Genomic DNA, 27,099 nt, shown 5'->3' with positions numbered 1-27,099 from the left:
TTATTTTACACTTTACTGCATACTCGGTAGTGATTCTGGCGCGTTTAATTTTTTCCAGACGACCACAGAAATGCATGGCAGTTCGATCGTTTTGATTGACATGAGGAGGGGGAGCAATTGCCCCACTCCCATTCCCCTAGAAGGTAGAGCGATCATTTGCCAACCGCGAGAGGGGTGGAGGGTGTAGATTCCTAGGAAATTCCACAGTAAGCAAATACCATACCTGTCAACCCATACGGTTTACCCCGTAATCATGTACAAGGGAAATTGAGTTATCAGGTCCATACGGTGTACAGCCGTTTTAATACGGGCAATAAAAATAAACTTTGCGTCTATTTGTTTGTTTCCCCCTTGTGATGGGATTTTGTAGGATGAACGTTGAGATTTATAAGGGGCACGGAGTGACCAATGAGGTCTTAATCGGTCTGTAATTAGGTAGAGCACTGATGAGAGTTTGACAGGTATGAAATCCGTGGTTGATACAGTGCAGGGGGAGGTGCCCTATGGGAAACACGGAGTTAGGGGGAGCCATGCCCACGGTCAGACTCGTCGAAGCTTCGCTCAGCTGGCCTGTTAATCTACAAAGCAGAACATGAGCACAGCAGAACCCCTCCCCTTAACGACGGCGATTGGTTCCAGGAAACCGGTCGTTTAAGTGATTTGGTCGTTAAGCTTCGTCTGTCCGTTCGCGGTGGTGGCGGGGTGGTGGTGGGTGGTGAATGGTGGTGGGTGGTGGCGGTGCTGGTGGCGGCGGTGGTGTTGCATCACAATCAGAATCCCCATGGTCATGTCGAAGCAGGTCGGATAGACGGGGAGTGGTTTATACGAGCAGGGCTGTAACAACGCGACGAAGCTTCGCCACACACTATATAGCTGACTGGCTATATAGTGACGACGACGATGATGAGGGCTGTAGAGCTAGCCTGCTACGCAGCGACGATGATAACGAAGAGACGGCAGCGACGACAGTGATGGAAGCCAAGACCCGAACCTCCGTTTGCCTTTCCCTTATATCCCTCCAGTGTGGCCAAGCCCTGCCCCTGGCCATGTCCCACTTCTGGAACTCTCTCGATGGTTCCAGGACCTTCCCGATTGATCCCCGCCTTGACCCTTGGCCGAGTTACGCCCCCCTTATGGTTGCCTATATGTGTGCCATTTCATAACGCATCCATACCCGTAGTTAGCCCCCATGGTCAACAGATGGCACCCTGTCACTACAATAATACAACCATAACAACAAAAGAAGATGTTCCCCTTCGTTCAACAGGTAAGAACAGGTTTGGGGAAGAAGAGTCGTTTGTTTGCATGGAAAAACCGTGGGCGTGATTCAGGCATTCTTTAGTTTGGGCCATTTTGCAGCCAAATATTTTTTATTTCGATACGTAGGAGGGCTTTCATGATCAATATTAACCGTAACAAAGGGTTGTTTTTTATTTTATTTTTGGGTTCGACTCAGAAATATTGATGTGTCGTTAAACACACACCACCACCCGACAGCTAATCAGTGAGGGATTTGTCACGTAAAACACAATACTCCACTTCGTTTACTGTCAACACTCACTGGTTGTTGCGAGTTGGAGAGTTATTGGCTGTTGCCTGATGAGGCTGCTGGTTGTTGTTGATGTAATCACCAGCGTGACATCACCAACACACAACAACAACCGATTAGTGCTGAACTAGTAAACTATTTGGCCACGTTTTGTGTTATGTGACAAACCACTTACTGATTGCCTGTTTCGGGTGGTGGTGGCGGGTTTTTACGTTTGTAGTGTAGTAACTCTTGATACCCAGGAGACCTGTAGAGCCAGACGGAGATGAGGATTCTTACATAGGGCTGCTTGCCATTTATTCACACTCTTACACACTCTTATACACTCTGTTTACACTCTCTACACTCGACGCTTACACCCGTCATGGCACACGTCAGAACTCTGTCCTTAACACGGACATCTCTCAGCTATTTACGCCCTGGTACGGCTTCCCCTATGTCTATCACCTCGTCTGCCCCGGGCGGGGGCTCACCCATCACCGCCCGGCGACGAGGTGAGACCTCTACATCTCTAGCCCTTCTTCAGCGGCGGCTGAGATGTCTTCCACGCAGGCTCTCATTCCCCTCTCTCTCACTCCCCTACAGCGACCCCGCCCTCGTCCCGGGGTCCCTGTTAAGTACCCCACCGCCTCGATGACATGATGTCATCACATCACGTCATCCCAATCCTCTACAGATGACATGACGTCATCCCACTACTCCTCTACATCACCCCCCCCCCCTGTGAAGAAAAATCAGCCGTCCTGGCTGTCAACATCCCCTTATAAAAAATAAAGTAAACAATCTAGACAATCCCAACGACAAACAGCAAAAAAACGTCAAAAAAACAGCAATACGTCATGACACTAAAACCCCTAAGCTAACATCCCTATAGCCACAACATAACAACACTGTAACAACAAAATAACACCCCCAACAATTCAAAAAATGGAAGAAAAAAAACAAGGAGGGAAGAACGTCAGCGAGGAACAGAACACTTGACGGCCGACGTTGCAAAGTCCTTCGAAGAAATATCCCACTGTGCCCGTCACACCAACGATGCGGACTGCACCCCCCGCAAGCAGCAGGCCCATCACGCAGTAGCGAGGCGCTCTCCTGCGTGCCGGCTCACTCCACCAGCACGAAGCAGGCAGATCTCCAGGCTCCAGACGTCGGAGCACACCTCTTCAATGACGACGAGGGAGGCACACCCCACTCGCAGTCGCTGGGTTCCAGCGGCAACAATAGCGGTCGACGGCCGCGTCGCAGCCGCGCGCAAAATGGCGGGAACACCGCCGTGGCGAAAATGGCGGGAACACCAGCAGCCACGGGGATGGTTGGAATGCCGCGTGGACAGTGGGAATGCCGCAGCAGCGGGAATGGCGGGAATGCCGCAGCCACAGAAATAGCGGGAACGCCTCAGCCGTGGGGACAGCAGGAACACCGCAGCAGCGGGAACGCCAGAACGCCCGCAGCGACCCAATGGCGGCCACGTCCCCCTGCAGCTCCGCCATCGACTCACCGACACCCGGCTGCTCCCTCGACACCAGCAGCTGGTCGAGTCGGCCGGCGACGTCGCCCCAGCTCTCCGTCGATGGTGGCCAGACTGGGCCCACAGCCTCTTCCCGTGCAGGCTGCAGTCGCCCTCCCCCCGGGGCAAATCACCAGGGCCCAGGACTCCGGGGTCGTCGCAGGGAGAGCTCTGGTGCAGCCCTCGCCATCCATCCGCTCCTCCGATTGGGTCTTGCACTCCACTGCTGGCTTTCACACCACGCCAGCGAAGGGTTCCAGCTTCTTTGAATTTGAGCAACGAAAGTTCGATGGCCACTTCCGACACCAAATGTAGTGTAATAACTCTTGACACCCAGGAGACTTGTAGAGCCAGATGGAGATGAGGATTCTTACATAGGGCGCTTGCCGTTTATTCACACTTTTACACACTCTTATACACTGTTTACAATCTCTACACTCGACGTTCACACCCGTCATGGCACATGTCGGAACTTTGTCCTTTATGCGAACTTCCCTCAGCTATCTACGTCCCAGTACGGCGTCCCCTATGTCTATCTCCTCATCTGCCCCGGGCGGGGGCTCTCTCTACATCTCCAGCCCTTCTTCAGCGGCGGCTGGGATATCTTCCATGCAGGCTCCTGTTCTCCTCTCTTTCACTCGCCTATGGCGGCCACCTCACTCTCCCCACTGCGACCCCGGCCTCATCCCGGGGGCCCCCTTCAGTACCCCACCGCCTCGATGGCATAATGTCATCACATCACGTCATCCCACTACTCGATAGATGACATGACGTCGTCCCACTACTCCTCTACACATATAAATTTACGCCATCTAACCCTCTATGATGGATAATATTGGTAGTGAAAGCTTTACAAAACTATAAACTATTTTATTTTACCAGGTACAGCCCACTACTGAGCTACGCAGCTCTTTTTCAGAAGCGACGTGGCCCTCAAAAATGTTAGCTCACTTAAGTGGCTGATATCATCATAGTCATCATCACGTGGACATTTATAGCAGCAGCCAAATGATTTAAACACGTGACATTGATTTTGTATGTGGAGGAAAAAACCGGAGGACCCGGAGAAAAATCCACGCGACCGCGTGGAAAGAGACATGCAGTCTCCAAATATACAGAAGTTGTCAGTGTCGTTATAGAACCCACGACCTCCTGCAAACCAGGCTAGGTATGTAACATCTCACCTCCAGGAGGTCTTGGATTCGATCCCCGACTGTAATGCCACGGTGGCTTCCTGAGGGTGGGGGGAAAGCGGTTGGGGGATTTTACTCCCATAACCGCGCACCCATCCTCTTACATCGCGTTACCCCGGCCACCCCGCATCACCCCAGGGCGACAGCATTTGTCTATCTTTTTAGAAAACCCAGCAACCTATAGTTCGATTCTCCACAAGGCCTAACATCTTTATGAGATGTCAACCTGATCTGGGCCTCCCCTAGGTCAACTCAGCCTTAAATGAGGACAAATATCAGCACTATAGGGAGAAAGGGGAAACTGCTTCTGGCAACACCACCCCCAATCGCCTTAATAGGTGATCGCTATCAGTCCTTGCGCCAACACTCTCAGAAGCTAAATGGGCAGTGTATTTATATGTGTGTGTGTGTGTATCGGTAGTTTAGCAGTTAATGCGCTGCGCTACGAACCCGACGGACCTGGGTTCGATTCCCGCTCACAGACAACACCGCCAGTGACTATTATGTTTACTCGTACTAGGGCCTTCCCATAGGTCGACTCAGCCACGAAAGGGTTATCTGGCGCAGTGTGAAGTAAACATCGCCACTGGGGGAGAAAAAGGCGGACGGACATGGTACTGTCCACCCACCTCCTTGTGTGCCATTCCGATATTCACAGGCGCTGCTGCTACTCGCTAACAGCACTTGCCCCATGAGTCTGTTATATAACGGGGGTGATCCTTGTCTTTTGTTTAAGTTTATTCATACTGGTTGTTGTTGCATATTGCAGTGTCTCCTTTCCCGGTGAAATGATTCAGAAAACGCCGCAAGGCTCGGTCCTGTTCTCGGCCGCGACAACGACGCCTCCAAGATGCCAACTCGCACTCAAGAGCATCGCGTGGACCGTCAGCCCGAAGGCGGACAGAGGCGCGCACGGCTGGCACGGGGTGCGGGTCGCGTCGTTCAACGGCTCGGCCATCGTGGAGTCGAAGTACCGGGGAAAAGCCCGGACCTACGGCGAAGGCACCTCCAACGCCTCGCTCCTCATCAAAAATCTCACGATATACGACTCGGGATACTACACGGTCACGGCCGCGTGGAGCTCGCCCAGTGGGATTCGACAGTCCGAGAGCACACAGCCCCTCTCTGTCCGCAGTGGTAAGGACGCGGGAACTTGGTGGCGAGGGATGAACAAAGTGCAATGTGTGTACACAGTACGTGGGATAAACATCTTTTGCACCCCCTGCACACAACATTGTGGTGTAGTGTATAGTGTAGCGTATGGTAGTGTAGTGTATATTAATGTAGTGTAGTGTGTAGTTTATAGTGTAGTATGTAGTGTACAGTGTAGTGTGTATTGTAGTGCATAGTGTAGTGTATGCATGTTGAATTTCTCTGGCACTGTATGTAGCCAACCATGCTAATCGAAGGTGTGGGGGAAGGACAAGAAAACGTCGTATGGCTGCTGATGTAGATGCAGAGCCAATGACGACATTTGACATCCAGGTTGGTCGAGCCCAGATGCGTGTGAAATTCTAAGTGGGAAAAGAGCGTCAGTGACTGGGACACGAGGGTCGAGAATACATCTCTAGAAAACCCTAGGCCCCGTGGACTCGACTCCATCTCACTTGACCACCCACGCACATACCCACCCACTCACTCACACAACCACTTACTCACATACCCACCCACCCACTCACCCAATCACTCACTCACACACCCACCCACTCACCCATTCACTTACCCACTAACCTAATCACCCACCCACTCACCCACCTACTCACCCACACACTTACCCAATCCCTCACCCACTCTCCCAATGACCGACTGACCCACCCACCCAATCACTCACCCACTCACTCACTGTAAGTGAAATACTGCGTTCGTGACTGGGATGTGAGGGTCGAGGATACATCTCTAGAAAAGCCAAGGCCCCGTGGGACTCGACTCCGTCTCGTGCTCATTTGGGTGGCCCGTTTGCTTAGGAGATTTTCTCCTTTCGGAGTCTCACCCGGCAAAAACCCGAGTTTGAGTCCTGGTCAAGGCAAACATCATTGAGGAGTGAGATACATATATATAATTACTTGGATGTAAACCGAGTACAGTCTTCTTGGTTCTTTCGGTAAAGTCACGTAGAAGGGAAATAATAAAATAATACAAATAAAACATAATAAAATACAATTCTCACGACGTTTCGGCCACAATGCAAGCAGCCATCCTCAGGTGAAGAACAGGTCTGTCGGAAAGACAGCGTCTGAATGAGCACCACCAATCTTGGCAGCGTATATTTAAGCTGGGTTGGAGGGAAAAGGGCGCCTTGACAAATAAATTTGCATATCAAAAGGAATTTAGCATATTTATGGGAAATGCAGATATGGGATTCGTCACTACTTGTGGAATGCGTAGGAGATGAGGGGGGTTTCAAAGTCATATTATGCCCGTGCATTATGTAGGATTAGCAGCATAAAAGGGAGGGATTAGGGTTAGCAGTAATAAAGGGAATGAATTTTAATAGTAAGGAGCTGCAGCAGCTAAACCACCACGTAAAAAAAACTAAAATATAAACTACATCAATATCATCAATCTACTAAATATACTCTCCAATAAGCTGAGCTGCTAACAGTAAGTCATACATTACAATTCTATGTCGCAAAAAATATAATATGCCTCCAGCTAAACTTTTTTCTCTTACATCACACGGGACTACCCCGTACTATATACTGCCATAGACAAACCCAACATAAAATGATATACTGCATTACTATACACTACCCTATACCTCAGCCTCAAATGAGTACCTGTTGCGGTGTGTAGTAAACATCACATCTGTAAAGGACAAAGGCGGCCGGGCGTGGTGCTGGCCACCCACCCGATCATGTACCACAATGCCAGCCTTCATAGGCATTGCTGCTACTCGCTACCAACAGCACTTGCCCCAACAATCTGTTAAAGGCTACACGGTGGGGAGTATCTTTGTCTTTTTTATTGTTACAGATTGCAGAATCTCCATGCCCAGAAAGCCCATTCAGACAGAAGTGGGAGGATCGGTTCTGTTTTCAGCTCAAATAACCGCGGCTCCAAGGTGCAGGCTCGCGAGCGTGGTGTGGGTCAAGGCGTGGTACAGTGACAAAAACACAACCAGCCCCGAAGCTCCACTCCAGGTCGCGGCGTTCAACGGCTCGGCCCATGTGCACCCACGCTACCGAGGCAGGGCCTGGCTCTACGGCGGAAACTCCTCCAAGTCCTGGCTCTCCGTGAAGTCCCTCACGAGATATGACTCCGGATTCTACCTGGTCACGGCGACGTGGGGCTCGGACGAGGGGGAGGTGCAGTCTGAGCAGACAGCTGCTGTCCGTTCATTATGGTGAGTCTATAGAGCCCAGTCGTGGTGTGTGTGCGCTACTAGTACAGCGGTGAGAAAGAACTACAAATTTTATTTGAATATTTTTTATTTTTGTTTTACCAGGTGTAAGGAGACCTGGCCCATCACAAATGATAGCTGCTCAAATCCACGTGACCGCTGAGAGAGAGACACGCAAACTGTGATTATAAAAGTGGTGTTAAACTGAGTAATCCATTACACGTTAGACTCATATTATAGCGAGTAGTCCATCACATGCTAGAATCACGTTATAGTTAGTGGTAAATCACACACTCTATTCACGTGAGAGTGGGTAGTCCGTCACATGTGTAGTGTCAGCGATTCGGAGACAAGGGTTTCCAGGAGGCACCTTTTTAATAAACACCTTCACACTTCATGTTCGCCCTCGTACTCTCCCTAGTCGTCTAGCCTAGCCTAAACACAACCCTGACCATGTAACACTAACGGCACTGACCGAGACAACCAACAACTATCCAGCTGCGCAATATCTAGCGACGACGAGACGAGTCCACTCCCAGAACCGGCAGCCCTGAGCTCCCGCTTTCAGCTGCTTTTATGCTACCTGGCGTGGCCTGGCTCCGCCCTGGCCGCGCCTCCCTTCTCAAAACCACTAGCAGGTTCCAGGGGCTTTCAGATGGGATCTTCCATAACCCTTGCCCCAGTTCTTCTGCCCTGCCGACACACCCATGTATATGCTCACCGGCGTGTGTACTGTTTGTCCACTGTAGATGCCGCTGCTGGACAGCATTCGGTGCTATTTCACTACACATGCTAGACTAACGTTGTAGCAAGTAGTCCGTCACACGCTAGACTCACGTTGTAGTGAGTAGTCCGTCACACGCTAGATTGATGTAGTAAGTAGTCCGTCACACGCTAGACTCGCGTTGTAGTGAGTAGTCCATCACACGCTAGACTCACTTTATAGCGAGTAGTCCGTCACGCACTTGACTTGCCCCGACAGTCTGTTCAGGCTACACGGGAGATATTTGTTTGTGTGTGTCTGTGCGTGTTGCTGGCCACCCACTCATGTGTGCCACAGTGCTGGCCTTCATAGGCGATGCTACTGCTACTCACTACTAACAGGACTTGCCCAGACAGTCTGCTGTTAAGGCTATTCGGGAAGTGTCAGGGTTGCTTATTTTAATACAGGAGAGGAATTTGGATTAATTTTCTCTCCCCTGCATTTCCCTCTATTTATATATGATGCCAATGCATACTTTTGAACGTGCTTTAACGGCGAAAGAAAGATGGACAATAACTCGATCCAGAATACAGGGAATATTAACAAGACTTGGAATATATTTAACTGTGCCTTGATTCGTTCCGCACTATTGACACAATATGCACAAGAACGCGAACCAACTGTGGCAGATAACAATTTCTTGACAACCAAGTACAACCAGCTCCTCAAAACTCTCGGGCGACAGTAATAGCCCACATTTACGTGACCGCATAGTTCAACACAGCGACCCCAGATACAGAACACCGCGCCGACCGTTTATACCAATTATCACGAATGCTCCACTCTTGGGTGACAAGGCGACACAGCAGAAGCCCAGGGTATTCAAATACACTCTCCAGGTCACGTGCAACCTCAAATCCTCCCAAACCAAACGGTAGCACAGGGAACCTAGCAGCATTCAATGCAGAAATAAGCTCAGTCTTGGTTTGCGCTCACGAACGCACTCCGAGCGACACCACGTAGCGGCAGTCTCGGTCACTGAGCCGCCCGCCCTGCAGTCTCTCTCTCGTTTGTTCGTCCATCATAGTTGATGATGACCATGGCACGTTTGTCATTTTGTTGGGTTTTGATGAGTGCACAGATGGCTGAACAGGCCAATCCGAGCCCTGAATTCTCTGGACAGGTCAGAGAGGATGTAAAGCTCCGAGGTGCAGCCACAAGTCCTTCCTTGGTAGATTTGCGCTGCTGCCTCTTCTTGATAGCATAGGAGCTTCTCCTGCTCTCACAGAGGACTGCACCATCCTGTATTTTTCTTCTCCAGGCAGGTCGGTCCTGAGCTAGGGGTTCCCAGCTTTTCAGGTCGAATCCAAAGCTCTTCAAGGAAATTCTAGATTTGAAGCTTTCGTGACTGCAACGATTCATATTCTTAGGTTTTTTCGGTAAAGTCACGTAGGTAAAACATCAAAATTAATAAAAAATAAAATAAAATAAAGATCACGACGTTTTGGAGGCAACACAAGTCTCCGTCATCAGGTGGGACCGTCACAGCCAGATTAGCTGCATCAAGTGAGGCAATGATTCAAGATGTAATCCCTTAAAAGCGAGTTGAGGGGGGAGGAGAGGGGGGGGGAGATCATCAGAATGTGGTAGCCAATGAATGGAACGTATCGGGAGGGAGGGGGGGTGGGGCCAAAAGGGTGGGCGTCGGCGTGGAAGCGATTGTGCGCAAGCGACAAACTGCTGCACACGTCAAACGTTTTGGGTAAAGAGGGGGAGGGGGGAGGGGGAGGCCTGATACACATGATAGAAAAGAACAAAAATGCCCATGTTTATACCAATGCTGGCTGAACAATGAAGAGATTACTGTTAAAACTGGGTATGTTAACACTCGGTAAAGTAAAGTAAAATAGTGCCTGTCAGATAAGATTGTCCTAAAAAAAGGTGTAATTAAGTCTTTTTAGCGTGGTTAATAACATCTTTCCAATTATTACTAAATTTCGATTTAAAGCTTTCGTGACTGCAGGGATTCATCTTCTTGGTTCTTTCGGTAAAGTCACGTAGAAGGGAAGTAATAAAATAATAAAAATAAAACATAATAAAACAATTCTCACGACGTTTCGGAGGCAACACAAGTCTCCGTCATCAGATGGGACCGTCACAGCCGAATTAGCTGCATCAAGTGAAGCAATGATTCAAGATGTAATCCCTTATAAGCAAGTTGAAGGGAGGTGGAGAGGGGGGGGGGTTTGGAGAGCTTATCCGACTGTGGTAGCCAATGAATGGAAACGTATCGGGAGGGAGGAGGAGCGGTGATCAAAGACTGCACGTAGTGCTCAACACAATGAATGGAGACGTGTCGGGACGGAGGGTGAGCGGTGATCAAAGACATCACGTAGTGCTCAACATAATGAATGGAAACGTGTCGGGACGGAGGGTGAGCGGTGATCAAAGACTGCACGTAGTGCTCAACACAATGAATGGAGACGTGTCGGGACGGAGGGTGAGCGGTGATCAAAGAACAATGAAGAGATTACTGTTAAACCCTGGGGATGTTAACACTCGGTGAAGTAAATTAAGTAAATAGCGTTAATAAAGGAAAGGAATGTTAATGGTATGTAGCTGCATTTACCAAACAACCACGTAGAAACCAAAGTAAAAACTACATAAAAAACTAAAATATAAACTGATACTTACTATACTCTACAATAAGCTGAGTTACTAACAACAAATAATAAATTACAATTCTACGTCGTAAGAAGTATATAATATACTTCCATCTAAACTTTATTCTCTTAGCATATACAGTACTATATACTGCCATAGATAAACCCAACATTAAATTATATACTGTATTGCTGTAAACCACCCTATACTTTATACATTTTAATATAACACTATGTATTATTCAACTCACCCTAATGTGTATCGAAATGGTTTATTACGTCCTTCCAATGATTGCTAAGCCTGAATCCATCTTCTCGGTTAAAATTGTCTCTGTGTTTGTATATGTGGATCGCCTCATGAACGAATCTCTCATGATAGCCAGATGGCTTGCAGAGAACCTCCGTCTTGGAGAAGTCAATGTCATGTGAGCCCACTGAGTTGTAACAGTGGTCTGCCACGGCTGAGGTGTTTGTCCTACCACTCTACGCCCGACCTTATGGAAGAGGTACGTAGACGACACTTTTGTCATCTGGCCACATGGCCAGCCTGCTCTAGACCAATTTCTCGACCACATCAATTCCATACACCCAGCCATCAGATTCACCATGGAAGTCGAAAATGATGGCAAGCTACCCTTTTTGGATGTCCTAATCAAAAGGAGACCTGATGGTTCAATGAGCCACTCTGTCTACAGGAAAGCCACCCACACGGATGCTTATCTAAAACCGGATTCCCACCACCATCCATCCCAGAAGAATTTTCTCATCAAGACTCTATATCATAGAGCCCAATGCATCTCCGACCATGAACACATTTCCAGTGAACTCAAACACGTACGCCAAGCTCTTAAGGCTAATGGTTACTCCGACTACACAATCCGCAAAGCCATCACTCCAACCATCAAGAAAGATCCTGTTGAGGAGCCTTTCAAGACCATCACCTTACCCTACATTGCTGGGGTCACAAAAAAGATCTCCAAAATCCTGATTAAACACAAGATCCAGGTCCGATTCAACACAGTACATAAAATCCGTGATCTGGTACCGTCTGTAAAAGATGTGATTCCAGACATACAGTACCCTGGCGTCTACAAACTAAGTTGCCTCTGTGGTAGCAGTTACATTGGGGAAACCAAACGACACGTCTCAGACCGCATTCGTGAACATAAAGCTGATCTAAAACACGGTAGGACAAACACCTCAGCCGTGGCAGACCACTGTTACAACTCAGTGGGCTCACATGACATTGACTTCTCCAAGACGGAGGTTCTCTGCAAGCCATCTGGCTATCATGAGAGATTCGTTCATGAGGCGATCCACATATACAAACACAGAGACAATTTTAACCGAGAAGATGGATTCAGGCTTAGCAATCATTGGAAGGACGTAATTAACCATTTCGATACACATTAGGGTGAGTTGAATAATACATAGTGTTATATTAAAATGTATAAAGTATAGGGTGGTTAACAGCAATACAGTATATAATTTAACGTTGGGTTTATCTATGGCAGTATATAGTACTGTATATACTAAGAGAATAAAGTTTAGATGGAAGTATATTATATACTTCTTACGACGTAGAATTGTAATTTATTATTTGTTGTTAGTAACTCAGCTTATTGTAGAGTATAGTAAGTATCAGTTTATATTTTAGTTTTTTATGTAGTTTTTACTTTGGTTTCTACGTGGTTGTTTGGTAAATGCAGCTACATATCATTAACATTCCTTTCCTTTATTAACGCTATTTACTTAATTTACTTCACCGAGTGTTAACATCCCCAGGGTTTAACAGTAATCTCTTCATTGTTCTTTGATCACCGCTCACCCTCCGTCCCGACACGTCTCCATTCATTGTGTTGAGCACTACGTGCAGTCTTTGATCACCGCTCACCCTCCGTCCCGACACGTTTCCATTCATTGTGTTGAGCACTACGTGATGTCTTTGATCACCGCTCACCCTCCGTCCCGACACGTCTCCATTCATTGTGTTGAGCACTACGTGCAGTCTTTGATCACCGCTCCTCCTCCCTCCCGATACGTTTCCATTCATTGGCTACCACAGTCGGATAAGCTCTCCAACCCCCCCCCCTCTCCACCTCCCTTCAACTTGCTTATAAGGGATTACATCTTGAATCATTGCTTCACTTGATGCAGCTAATTCGGCTGTGACGGTCCCACCTGATGACGGAGACTTGTGTTGCCTCCGAAACGTCGTGAGAATTGTTTTATTATGTTTTATTTTTATTATTTTATTACTTCCCTTCTACGTGACTTTACCGAAAGAACCAAGAAAATGATTACTAAGTTTGTACCCATCATCACGGTTGAAATTATGTCTGTGTTTGTATATTTGTATGGCTTCGTGTACAAATCTTTGATGGTAGCCAGGAGGTTTGCAGAGAACCTTGGTCTCGGAAAAGACAATTTCATGAGAGCCCACCGAGTTGTAGCAATGATCGGCAACGGCCGAAGAATCAATTCTGCCGTGTTTCAGATCTGACTTGTGCTCGCGGACACGATCAGCAACATGACGTTTCGTTTCTCCAATGTAGCAATCACCACAAATGCAACTCAGTTTGTAGACTCCAGGATACTGTAAGTCAGGAACGACATCCTTCACAGATGGAATCAGATCACGGATTTTATGCACTGTACTGAATCGGACTTGGATCTTATGTTTGTTTAGAATTTTGGAGATCTTTTTGGTCACGCCTGCTATATATGGTAACGTGATAGTTTTGGTCGGAGTTTCATGTGGCTGTTTCTGTGTGGTGGGAGAGACAGCTTGGCGGATAGTACAGTCAGAGTATCCGTTCATCCTGAGCGCCCGATGTACATGTCTTAATTCACCGGTCAGGTGGTGTTGGTCAGAAATGCCATGGGTTCTGTGGTATAGCGTTTTGATGAGAGAATTCTTTTGAGATGGGTGGTGGTGGGAATCCGGTTTCAAGTAGGAATCTGTGTGTGTGGCTTTCCTGTAGACAGAATGTCCCAAGGATCCGTCAGGCCTCCTCTCAAACAGAATATCCAAGAATGGTAGTTTACCGTCTTTCTCCACTTCCATGGTGAATCTGATGGATGGGTGTCTAGAATTGATGTGGTCCAAGAAGTGGTTCAGTGCTGGGAGGCCATGTGGCCAGATGACGAAAGTGTCGTCCACATACCTCTTCCACAAGGATGGACGCAGGGTGGATGTCTGGAGATGCGTCTGATTCAAACTTTTCCATGAACATGTTGGCTATAACTGGTGACAAGGTGGAGCCCATAGGGGTACCCTCATTCTGTTTGTAGAAGGTGCCATTCCAGGTAAAATAGGTGTTGGTGAGGCAATGCCTAACCAGCGCAGGTACATCAGAATTCAATCCATGTTGGACTAAGTCCTCAATTATTGTTAGGGTGTCCGGTACTGGGACTTTGGTAAACAAAGATACTACATCAAAGCTGACGAGAATGTCATCAGGAGATAGTACCATGCCCTTAACCATAGAGACTAATTGGGTTGAGTTGAGTACTGCCGAAGAGGTCTTGCCTGTGAAGGGGAGCAGAGTATCTGATAGAAAACGGGCTAGTTTGTACGTAGGAGAGTTTATCGTCGACGAGAGTGAGTGGATACTCTTAGGTTTCTATCAGATACTCTGCTTCCCTTCACTGGCAAAACCTCTTCAGCAGTACTTAACTCAACCCAATTGGTCTCTATGGTCAAGGACATGGTACTCTCTCCTGACGATATCCTCGTCAGTTTTGATGTGGTATCTCTGTTTACCAAAGTCCCAGTGCCTGACACCCTAACAATAATTGAAGACTTGGTCCAACATGGATTGAACTCGGATGTACCTGCGCTGGTTAGGCATTGCCTCGCCAACACTTATTTTACCTAGAATGACACCTTCTACAAACAGAATGAAGGTACCCCTATGGGCTCCCCCTTGTCACCAGTGATAGCCAATGTGTTCATGGAAAAGTTTGAATCAGACGCCATCCAGACATCCACCCTGCGTCCTTCCTTGTGGAAGAGGTATGTGGACGACACTTTCGTCATCTGGCCACATGGCCTCCTAGCACTGAACCACTTCTTGGACCACATCAATTCTAGACACCCATCCATCAGATTCACCATGGAAGTGGAGAAAGATGGTAAACTACCATTCTTGGATATTCTGTTTGAGAGGAGGCCTGACGGATCCTTGGGACATTCTGTCTACAGGAAAGCCACACACACAGATTCCTACTTGAAACCGGATTCCCACCACCACCCATCTCAAAAGAATTCTCTCATCAAAACGCTATACCACAGAGCCCATGGCATTTCTGACCAACACCACCTGACCGGTGAATTAAGACATGTACATCGGGCCCTCAGGATGAACGGATACTCTGACCGTACTATCCGCCAAGCTGTCTCTCCCACCACACAGAAACAGCCACATGAAACTCCGACCAAAACTATCACGTTACCATACATAGCAGGCGTGACCAAAAAGATCTCCAAAATTCTAAACAAGCATAAGATCCAAGTCCGATTCAGTACAGTGCATAAAATCCGTGATCTGATTCCATCTGTGAAGGATGTCGTTCCTGACTTACAGTATCCTGGAGTCTACAAACTGAGTTGCATTTGTGGTGATTGCTACATTGGAGAAACGAAACGTCATGTTGCTGATCGTGTCCGCGAGCACAAGTCAGATCTGAAACACGGCAGAACTGATTCTTCGGCCGTTGCCGATCATTGCTACAACTCGGTGGGCTCTCATGAAATTGTCTTTTCCGAGACCAAGGTTCTCTGCAAACCTCCTGGCTACCATCAAAGATTTGTACACGAAGCCATACAAATATACAGACACAGACATAATTTCAACTGTGATGATGGGTACAAACTTAGTAATCATTGGAAAGATGTTATTAACCACGCTAAAAAGACTTAATTACACCTTTTTTTAGGACAATCTTATCTGACAGGCACTATTTTACTTTACTTTACCGAGTGTTAACATCCCCAGTTTTAACAGTAATCTCTTCATTGTTCAGCCAGCATTGGTATAAACATGGGCATTTTCGTTCTTTTCTATCATGTGTATCAGGCCTCCCCCTCCCCCCTCCCCCCTCTTTACCCAAAACGTTTGACGTGTGCAGCAGTTTGTCGCTTGCGCACAATCGCTTCCACGCCGACGCCCACCCTTTTGGCCCCGCCCCCCCCCTCCCTCCCGATACGTTCCATTCATTGGCTACCACATTCTGATGATCTCCCCCCCCCCTCTCCTCCCCCCTCAACTCGCTTTTAAGGGATTACATCTTGAATCATTGCCTCACTTGATGCAGCTAATATGGCTGTGACGATCCCACCTGATGACGGAGACTTGTGTTGCCTCCGAAACGTCGTGATCTTTATTTTATTTTATTTTTTATTAATTTTGATGTTTTACCTACGTGACTTTACCGAAAAAACCTAAGAATACTCTTCAAGGAAACTTTAAGAGTGTCCTTGTAGCGCTTTTTGGGGCCACCTTGTGCTCGCTTGCCATTCTTCAAGTCGCCAAAGAAGACTTGTTTAGGAGAATCGCCCAGGGCATTCTGGTCACGTAGCCAGTCCATCTAAGCTGTTCCTTCGAAAGCAAGGTGTGGACGCTAGGGATATTTTCCTTTTGAGGACTTCCATGTCAGGGATTCTGTCTTGCCACTTGATCCTCAGCAGTTTCATCAGACAGCTCAAGTGGAGATGGTTAAATTTCTTGGCATGGCGCTGGTAGACTGTCCAGGCTTCGCACCCATACAGAAGAGTTGGTAAGACGACAGCCTGGTAGACCTTCAGTGTTGTCTCCTGCTTGATACCAGTTCTTTCCAATACCGAGTCACGTAGACGTCCAAAGACTGCACTGGCCTTTACAATCCTGATGTTAACTTCATCTATGTGCACAGCGCGAGTCAGAGTACTACCAAGGTAAGTAAACTTGTCAATGGCTTGAAAGCTTTTACCCATTCACAAAGATGGTGGGCTCATGGTAGGGTTTCCCAGAAGCAGGTTGGTATAGGACTTCAGTCTTCGATTTAAAGCTTTCGTGACTGCAGGGATTCATCTTCTTGGTTCTATCGGTAAAGTCACGTAGAATGGAAATAATAAAATAATAAAAATAAAATATAATAAAATAATTTTCACGACGTTTCGGCCACAACGCAAGCAGCCATCCTCAGGTGAAGAACAGGTCTGTCGAGACGACAGAGTCTGAATGACACACCCCAGGCTTGGAGCGTATATTTAAGCTGGGAGGGAGGAGGAAGAGCGCATTGACAAAAAAATTTGCATATCAAGAGGAATTTTAGCATATTTATGGGAAATGCAGATATACGATTAGTACTACTTGTGAAATGCGTAGGAGGTTTGGCGAGGGTTTAAAGTTATGTTTTGCCCGTGCATTATGCAGGATTAGCAGCATCAAAGGGAGGGGATTGGAGGAAGCATTAATAAAGGGAAGGGATGTTAATAGGCTGTAGCTGCAGTAACTAAACCACCACGTAAACAACTAAAGTATAAACTACATAGTATTATCAGTATACTAAATATACTCTCCAATAAGCTAAGCTACTAACAATAAGTAATACATTACAATTCTATGTCGCAAAAAATATAATATGCTTCCAGCTAAACTTTATTCTCTTACATCACACAGGTCTCCTCCGTACTATATACTGCCATAGACAAACCCAACATTAAATTACATACTGTATTACTATACACCACCTTATACATTCTAATATTACACTATGTATTATTCTACCCACCCTACTGTTTATCACACTGCTGTATATTCACTATACAATTACGATACTATATATTACTTTGTACATTGTATTAAACATTACAATTTTATACTATTCATTATTATACAATCTGCTATACACTATACCATTGACCGTCGCGTGAAAGATACTAAAAGGAAGCAACGAAATATGTCAATGGGAGAGTGGTGTTAGGAGACTTGCAGCGGAGCAAAGAATCCATTCCCTGCGGAGAATACAAGATATATAGTCAATGCCAATGAGTGGACTGCGGTCTGAAAGTCACCGTAAACGTGAACACACTCAGTTAAGATCCGAAATGGTTTATTACGTCCTTTGAATGATTGCTGAGCCAGAATCCATCTTCTCGGTTGAAATTGTCTCTGTGTTTGTATATGTGGATCGCCTCATGAACGAATCTCTCATGGTAGCCAGATGGCTTGCAGAGAACCTCTGTCTTGGAGAAGTCAATATGATGTGAGCCCACTGAATTGTAACAGTGATCTGCCACGGCTGAGGTGTTTGTCCTACCGTGTTTCAAGTCTGCTTTATGTTCACGGATACGGTCTGAGACATGTCGTTTGGTTTTTCCAATGTAACTGCTACCACAGTCAACTTAGTTTGTAGATGCCAGGGTACTGTATGTCTGGAACCACATCTTTTACAGACGGGACCAGATCACGGATTTTATGTACTGTGTTGAATCGGACCTGGATCTTGTGTTTTATCAGGATTTTGGAGATCTTTTATGTGACCCCAGCAATGTAGGGTAAGGTGATGGTTTTGAAAGGCTCCTCAACAGGATCCTTCTTGATGGTTGGAGTGATGGCTTTACGGATTGTGTAGTCGGAGTAACCATTAGCCTTAAGAGCTTGGCGTACGTGTTTGAGTTCACTGGCAATGTGTTCCTGATCGGAGATGCATTGGGCTCTATGGTATAGATTCTTGATGAGGGGATTCTTCTGGGATGGATGGTGGTGGGAATCCGGTTTTAGGTAAGCATCCGTATGGGTGGCTTTCGTGTAGACAGAATGGCTCATTGAACCATCAGGTCTCCTTTTAATTAGGACATCCAAAAAGGGTAGCTTGCCATCTTTTACGACTTCCATGGTGAATCTGATGGCTGGGTGTATGGAATTGATGTGGTCGAGGAATTGGTCTAGAGCAGGCCGGCCACGTGGCCAGATGACAAAAGTGTTGTCTACGTACCTCCTCCATAAGGTCGGGCGTAGAGTGGCAGTCTAGATGGCGTCAGTCTCAAATTTCTCCATGAAAACGTTGGCTACAATCGGAGATCGGGGGTGAGCCCATTGGGATGCCCTCAGTTTGTTTGTAGAAAGTTCCATTCCAGTGTGATATACAATAGGGTGGGTAGAATAATACATAGTGTAATATTACAATGTATAAGGTGGTGTATAGTAATACGGTATATAATTTAATGTTGGGTTTGTCTATGGCAGTATATAGTACGGAGGAGACCCGTGTGATATAAGAGAATAAAGTTTAGCTGGAAGCATATTATATTTTTTGCGACATAGAATTGTAATGTATTACTTACTGTTAGTAGCTCAGCTTATTGGAGAGTATATTTAGTATACTGATGATACTATGTAGTTTATACTTTAGTTGTTTACGTGGTGGTTTAGTTACTGCAGCTACAGACTATTAACATTCCTTTCCTTTATTAATGCTTCCCCCTATCTCCTCCCTTTGATGCTGCTAATCCTGCATAATGCTCGGGCAAAACATAACTTTAAACCCCTCGCCAAACCTCCTACGCATTTCACAAGTAGTACTAATCGCATATCTGCATTTCCCATAAATATGCTAAAATTCTTCTTGATATGCAAATTATTTTGTCAATGCGCTCTTCCTCCTCCCTCCCAGCTTAAATATACGCTCCAAGCCTGGGGTGTGTCATTCAGACTCTGTCGTCTCGACAGACCTGTTCTTCACCTGAGGACTGCTGCTTGCGTTGTGGCCGAAACGTCGTGAGAATTATTTTATTATGTTTTATTTTATTATTTTATTATTTCCATTCTACGTGACTTTACCGAAAGAACCAAGAAGACTTCGGTCTTCTTTGTGCTGATTGTTGGGCCGAAGTTGTTACAAGCTGAAGAGAAGTGGTCCATATTGTCCTGTAGATCTTTATTTGAGCCCGCAGCCAGAGCACAGTCATCAGCAAACAAAAGTTCTCGAACAATGACTTCATCCACTCTAGTTTTGGCTTGCATTCTCCGCAGAATGAATAGCCCACCGTCAAAACGGTAGATGAAGCTAATCCCAGTGTTGTGGTTCTGGAATGAGTCTTGCAGCATGGCAGAAAATACCATGCTGAAGAGCGTTGGCGCTAGAACGCAGCCTTGCTTCACCCCATTTGTGATTGGGAACGGATCCGAGAGTTCTTGCTGGTCTCTGACGCTGGCCATCATGCCATCATGGAGTTTTCGCACGATGCCAATGAACTTGTCTGGGCACTGTTGGATCTATACCCCCTTTTAATATTTTTTTTATTAAGAATTATTCTGCCAACATATATAATTATTTTTTTTAATAGACACGGGGCAACTTGGGAACAAACCCGCTCCCCCACTTCCACAGATGCGCGCACACCTCGCCTCAAAGGCAAGAAAGCATGAAAGAGGGCAATAAAAGGTCATAAAAACTCCCCTAATTTCACACAAGAGGAACAAGGGAGGGGGAAATTGCAAGCGGGGGTTAGGATGACATCCATTCTTTAAAAAGCCTTTACAAAACCAGGCCACGAAATATATAATTAGATTCTTAACAAAGAAAACAACATTGACAACAAGAAGCACAGACGGGTTTTGAACCATGTTAGATAAACAAAGTTACCAACTTAGCCATGAAGATTAAGCAAACATTATCTATCCTCACTCCAATTGGAAACCAGACTACAGTCTGCACCAGGGTCGCGATCCATCATTTGTTAATTAAATACTGACATTATTTACCTTTAAATAATTTCTACGCGGCCGGGCCGAAGCATCAAAGAATAATTATGGCATCAGGGTCGCTCCTAAAAACATAAAACAAATTCCCTAGCCCGGGATATCAGATTAAATAATCACAAGAAGACAAATAATAAGTACGGAATTAAAGTGGATCTCCTAGGAGAGTTAAGGGCGGAGAAGTCTTTCATAATTAACCAAACGCAACACTCCATGAGAAGCGAGCAGCTCACAGCCGTCTTTGTCTTCCCGAGAGGATCTCCACACCCACACACCAAAAGTCAGGAAATGACCCCCCATAAAGGCCGGAACAATGGCTAAGAAAGGAAATGAACACATGCCTCCGAAGATAAATAAATAAACACACGCGCAGGGTGCTCCCAACACGGCTCACAGTCGTCTTTGTCTCCCCGCAGCACGGACAGCGAGAAATAATAAGTACGAAATTAAAGTGGATCTCCTAGGAGAGTTAAGGGCGGAGAAGTCCCTCATAATTAACCAACACGCAACGCTCCAGGGAAAGCGAGCAGCTCACAGCCGTCTTTGTCTTCCCGAGAGGAACGACCACGGAGCAGGCACAATGCCAGGAAATGGCCCCATAAAGAGCGTAGCGCGCGGGCAACGACTCGAGAAAGGAAATTAATAAATTAACACACGCGCAAGGTGTTCCGACGACAAAGCACAGCCGTCTTTGTCTCCCCGCAGCACGGACAGCAGGATTCTCGCACGCAAGCAGATAACATTTCCCATGGGAAGATCAAGTCACAATGAAACTGAGCGACAAATGGGTCGCATTTCAACTTCCAAACCAAGAACAACTTGAGCTGTGTGAGACAGAAGATATAACGCCCAGAGCGAGGGAGGGGATCATTAAGCTGGCTTAACGTGTAGGTTTTCGCGACAAATATTATTCATAATCAAAGACATGGATTATGATTTATAACTCGGTGCGAACGCGAATCGTCGGTCTGGTGAATGGATAACTTAGGTGGCGCCGTCGCGAGGCCCCCACCCCTCCTTCCAGAACGATTACACAGCTGGTCTTTAAAGCTCCCATAAACACACATACGACACACACGGACGGACACGCACACAACGCCCACGAACAAAGAGAAAAAGTTATATGACACAGCCTTTGAACAACTCGGAAAAACTGAGTGGATTTTCCCGATATAAGCCGAGGAAAAATCCATTCAACGAAGATCTTCAGGGCTTCGGCCCCACCAGAGATCTTTAGGGCTTCGGCCCCACCACAGATCTCCACGGGGCTTCGGCTCCATCTCCTCTCGTCACCGCCAACGAAGAAGCTTTTCGTCGTCCAGAAGGACGATGTGCGCGGGGTAGCGACGTGCATCAATGAGCCGAGGCTACCCTGAGTGGCCGAGCTGCGAGTGAAGCTGACGGAGATTCCAGCTATCACTCTCGAGCCAACAAAGACACCCAACGTCCACCCTGCAACAAATGAAGCATCGCTCATCGTCAGAGTGACAACCAACGAACAACCCGCAGGAAGGGCGGAGATCGCCAAGCGAGCAAAGCAGAGAGCGCGAAGCAGTGGAGAAAGCCTGATCGAACGGCTGTGAGGAGGAGGACAGTGCCATCGAATGCGCCGTGTGTTTAAAACGCACACCGACCAACGACCAGTGTGAACAGACAAGACGTCCAGAGCGACGGCGAGCATCGTGCCGACTCAACAATCGTCCAGCAGCGAAGACGGAATCATCGCGCAAAACGACGGCGAGCGTCGTGCAAAATCAATCGAGCAGTGGAGAAAGAGAGTCAAAGCCTTCCGAACGAGTGCCGCCGCTCACCTCGCAGCGGAGAAAGTCTCGGCTGCAACCCGCACGGACAGAGGAATCTCCTGATCGGTCGTATCACTTACACACACACAGACTCAAGGAAGCACACAGAGAATATCTTGTCAAACCGGTTTCTTTGTCATAGAGTCTCGCCGAAGAATTAATTAAAACAGAGCCAGATTCGCTCTCCCACCAACACACACGCCCTCACCCACCATTGTCTCAAACATTCCGTTAACAGATATAATCTTGCCAACGAATCGATTGAAGTATGCTTCGCTTTCGGGGTACAATAAGTGGTTTTATTGCCGCCATATGAATATTGTGTCATGCTTGTTTTAAAACTCGGCCAGTCGCCGATTGTGATCGATACATGGGGGAACTAATGAGATGCCTGGTGGAAAGGTAGAGTTACGATTGTTAGAAGAGTGTTAGCCTTCCGCTTAGTTAATTGCATAATCTCGCCAATGAATAAGTGCTTTTAGTCATCCATGTTCTTTAATTGCATAATCTTGCTCATGAATATTATTGACGCATGTTTGACCTGCATGCTAGAAGGTCACATGTTTATTTAGAATAAAATTGTTATCACAGAAGCATATCGAGTGTTCCTTCCATGTCCATGCAAAACTGTCTTATTCCTAAGAACTGTAGCCTGTGATGAGATATGAATTTGGAGACCTAACATAACATAAACACACTAAGATAATCAGTAATTGTTAATCAATGATAATCGTGTTATCCTGATTGATACAACTCTGGATAAACGAAACTAAGCCTAATTATCATAACTGCTCACATTAACATAATCGCAAGCATCCGCATAAATTACTACGATTATCTCCGTGATTATCATAATTGATGCATATAATTACACACACTATCATAATTTATGCATATAATTACACACATTAACATAATGTATGCGATTTGCACATTTTTTTGGAAAATTATTAATTTTTATTATTTTGATCAAAATTTCAATATTCAACACATACAACAACACCCATACTTGGCCATGATCTTCCATAGGCCCTCCAGGCAAACTGTGTCGAATGCCTTTGTTAGATCAACGAAAGCTATATATAGATGAGCATTTTGTTATTGGCATTTCTCCTGTAACTGCCGGGCAGTAAATACCATGTCAGTGGTTCCGCGGTCTTTTCTGATACCACAGACTCTCAGGTAGCAGACCCTGGTCTAGGTGGACAATTAGGCGGTTCAGAAGGATTCTTGCCAATATTTTGCCAGGGATTGATAGTATGGAGATGCCTCTATGGTTGTCGCAGGCCTGCCGATTGTCTTTCCTCTTATAGAGATGGATTATAGAGGCATCCTTGGGCTCCTGGGGGAACGGCTTCTAATTTCCACAGAGACTGGAAGAGGTTGGTCAGTTTCTCGACTAAGCGAGGCCCTCCAGCCTTGTAGATTTCTGCTGGAATGGCATCGGACCCTGGAGCTTTGCCTGATGAGAGGAGGCTTATGGCTTTGCTGCTTTCCTCAATGGATGGTAGAACAGCAAGGGACTAGTTTATTTCAACTTGAGGCAGTCTCGCAATTGCTTCCTTATTTATGCATGATGGCTGGTTGAGGACTGCACTAAAGTGTTCAGCCCATCTTGCAAGTATTTTGTTCTTCTCTGTGAGGAGTGTTGTTCCATCTGCATTCAGGAGAGGTGAAGTTCTTGAGTGTTGCGCACCATAGACCTGCTTGAGTGCATCATAGAGGCACTTGGTGTTGTTACTGTCAGCGTAGGACTGAATATCCTCAGCTTTTGCGCACAGGTGTCTTGCATGACTCTGAGACTCCGCTGGACAACCCTACGAATGTTGAGGAAGGCAGTTTTCTGTAAGCTTGAGCTGCTGTCATTCAGATATGCTTCATGCAGGCGATGTTTTTCGTCAAGGAGTGCTTGGATTTCTGCATCATTCTCATCAAACCAATCTTGATGTGTACGTATGGGAACACCAAGTGATTCAAGGGCTATATAATGCAGCACGGTCTTGAGGGTAGTCCAGTCTGCCTCAGCGTCTGTATGCTCGAAGCTTAGAGACTCCAGGTGATGGTCTAGAGCCTCAACAAAGGCCAGTCTGGTGTGTTCCTGTTGTAGGCGAGTAATGTTAAGACGCTTGATACGTCTTTTTCCTTCTGGGAGTCTTGAAGGCTTAATCCGGATATTAAGTTTGGAGATGATGAGACGATGGTCAGTCCAACATTCAGCACCACACATTGCCTTGGTCACCCTAACATCGTGCCGGTCGCTCCTCCTCATGATGACGTAGTCAGTCAACTGCCAGTGGTGTGAACAAGGATGCATCCATGACGTTTTTTTACGCTTTGGTAGTTGTAATATCGTGTTGGTGATGAGCAGGTCAAATTCAGAGCATGTTTTCAGCAGCAGAAGGCCGTTGCTGTTATATTTTCCAATGCCATGTGCACCTATGACTCCATGCCATGATTGATGGTCACTTCCAACTCTGTCATTGAAGTCCCCAAGTATCAGGTGTTTGTCAGAGCTGGCTGTGGCAGCAATAATCACTTCCAGGTCATTATAAAACTTGGTTTTGATCTCGTCAGAGTTAGTCATGGTAGGGGCATAGGTATTGATAATGGTGGCCTCCTTTTTACCCATTTAGGTGGAGCTTTAGGGTCATTAAACGGTCGTTTATACCCTAGGGTAGGCTTGCCAGTTGGTTGACCAGGTGGTTTTTACTGCAAAACCAACACCAGCATCACGTCTCTCCTCCTGGCCTCGTCTGCTTCAGAAGAATGTGTAACCTGCACCCACTTCAGTCACCTGTCCAGTATTGGCCAGTCGGGTCTCACCTAAGGGCAGTAACATCCACATTGTATCTGGCTAGCTCTCTGCCCACAATGGCGGTGCGTCTCTCAGGTCTTTTTGGTCCAGATGTGTCCATCAAAGTGCGAACATTCCAGGTGCCAACAGTGAGTGGTATCACTTTGGTCTTTTTCATTTTATTTGTTTTTCGACCGCAGGTATGGGATCCCGCCAGCTGCGGTAGGCTGGCCAGGATGTTTTGAAGCAGACAATGTTTAGGGTACCTTTTCTAACCCTTTCCTCACTAGGTTGGTGAGCAGTGTGATCCTGAATAGGGCTGCTCAGTCACTCAGGGTGCTGCCAGACTTCACTGCTGCTTCGGTCCATTGAGGAAACGACCAATATCCTGAGCCACCTGTGTGCAGGTTTGCGACTACAGCTTCCAGCATATCCATGCCTGCTGCTTCGTCGCTCACCCATCGCCGCAGGACTTGGATAATGGCGATGATAAAAAGTGCCATGACTTGCGCAGAGAACTTGGATTTAAGTGAAGTTGATTTGCGCAGCGTCAATCTCACTCTCTCGACCAACCCCATCTGTACCCAGTGACAAGACGTAGTCAACACGACTGGAGATGGTCCTGGTTGTAGTGGAAGTTCCAAAGACCCTTTTGGTGGAATTTCCTCCACCAGGGGTTCCACATGCCCAGGCTCAGACAGCTGAGTTTTCCTGGTTGGTTAACCGCTTCGCGGTATCTGGTCTTCTCCAGGAGTCCCTTGGTCATGGTTTGTGCTGATCATCTTTCTCCTGTACACGGGGAAGCACTCACTAAAATACTCAAAATCTGGTCCCGCCTCTGTCAATTAGCTTGGCTCGTGCAGCGCCCTCCAATCAGAGCCTCGTAACATCGTTACATAAGCCCTGACTTTTTGTTGACCTCGCTTGCCACCAATCACGGACAGCCCCATCAACTACCATCCTCACCCCACACCAAGTGGCCCACCCTGACTGCCCAACATGTGCCCCGTCCCTGGTCAAGGCCAGACTCCGTGGTGGCGCCGACTTGGCTTCCGGAGATTGGAGGGTTTGAGAGATTTTCCCCCCATAACCACTCGCCTCCTTTTACATCACATAACCCCGGCTTCTTCTCATCACCCCGAGGTGACAGTATATGTCTATACTGTTGTGGGGGTGACGGGGTGTAGAGGATCGTTGTTCTTGGTTTGTCTCCTGTGGTCCCCCCCATGCTCTCTATGTTGTAGCCTGTGAGGTTCGGACCCAGCATGCGTCGCTCTACTCCGTTTGGCACGAGACGGCGACTCTGTTGTGCCGCGCCCGCTCTCCGCTCTGCGCCCTTGAGGTGGTCGCGTGGTTCAGGGTCCTGCCGATGCAAGATCGCGAGCTCATCCTACTCCACAATGGGAGCAACCCGAGCCACCTGGGACCCAACTTCGTGGGCAGGTCAGCGGATGTCCGGCTGTTGTGGTCGAGTCCAGACGACGCCTCGCTGGTCCTCGCCAACGTCAGCCTCAGAGATGCCGGCAAATATGCGTGCCAACACGAGTGGAGGCAGGGAGGCGGATTCGAGTTCAGCGTCTCCGAAATGAGGCTCACGGTCACCAAAGGTGAGTGCGTGCACGATTACGACCCGTTGGAGGAAACCTGTAGGCCGCAAAAATAATGTTTATTAAAACAATAAACGATTTTATATTTTACCTGGTGTACGTAGCCTGGTGTATATGTGGAGTCTGCGTCTCTCTCTCTCTCCCCGTGGTAGGTCGCATAGATTTTCTCTCTGGGTCCTCTAGTTTTTT

General features: G+C 47.0%; 1 protein-coding gene across 2 annotated transcripts; it reads left to right on the top strand.

The window, feature by feature from the left end:
• The first annotated feature begins 5,020 nt into the window (after nucleotides 1-5,020).
• LOC144738113 (uncharacterized) lies at nucleotides 5,021-26,904 on the top strand. Of its 2 annotated transcripts, none has more exons than XM_078621031.1 (3): nucleotides 5,021-5,389; nucleotides 7,226-7,595; nucleotides 26,548-26,904. In XM_078621031.1, the coding sequence occupies exons 1-3, from the start codon at nucleotides 5,041-5,043 to the stop codon at nucleotides 26,552-26,554; spliced, it is 726 nt and encodes a 241-aa protein (XP_078477157.1). In that variant the 5' UTR covers nucleotides 5,021-5,040; the 3' UTR covers nucleotides 26,555-26,904. The 2 variants fall into 2 exon arrangements, with proteins under 2 accessions (XP_078477157.1, XP_078477156.1); XM_078621030.1 differs by lacking the exon at nucleotides 26,548-26,904 and adding an exon at nucleotides 7,698-7,963.
• The last annotated feature ends 195 nt before the right edge of the window (nucleotides 26,905-27,099 follow it).

This window comes from Lampetra planeri, chromosome 77, assembly GCF_965212315.1.
Source record: "Lampetra planeri chromosome 77, kcLamPlan1.2.h2, whole genome shotgun sequence".
Taxonomy (NCBI): domain Eukaryota; kingdom Metazoa; phylum Chordata; class Hyperoartia; order Petromyzontiformes; family Petromyzontidae; genus Lampetra; species Lampetra planeri.
This window is presented reverse-complemented; position numbering and strand designations above follow the sequence as displayed.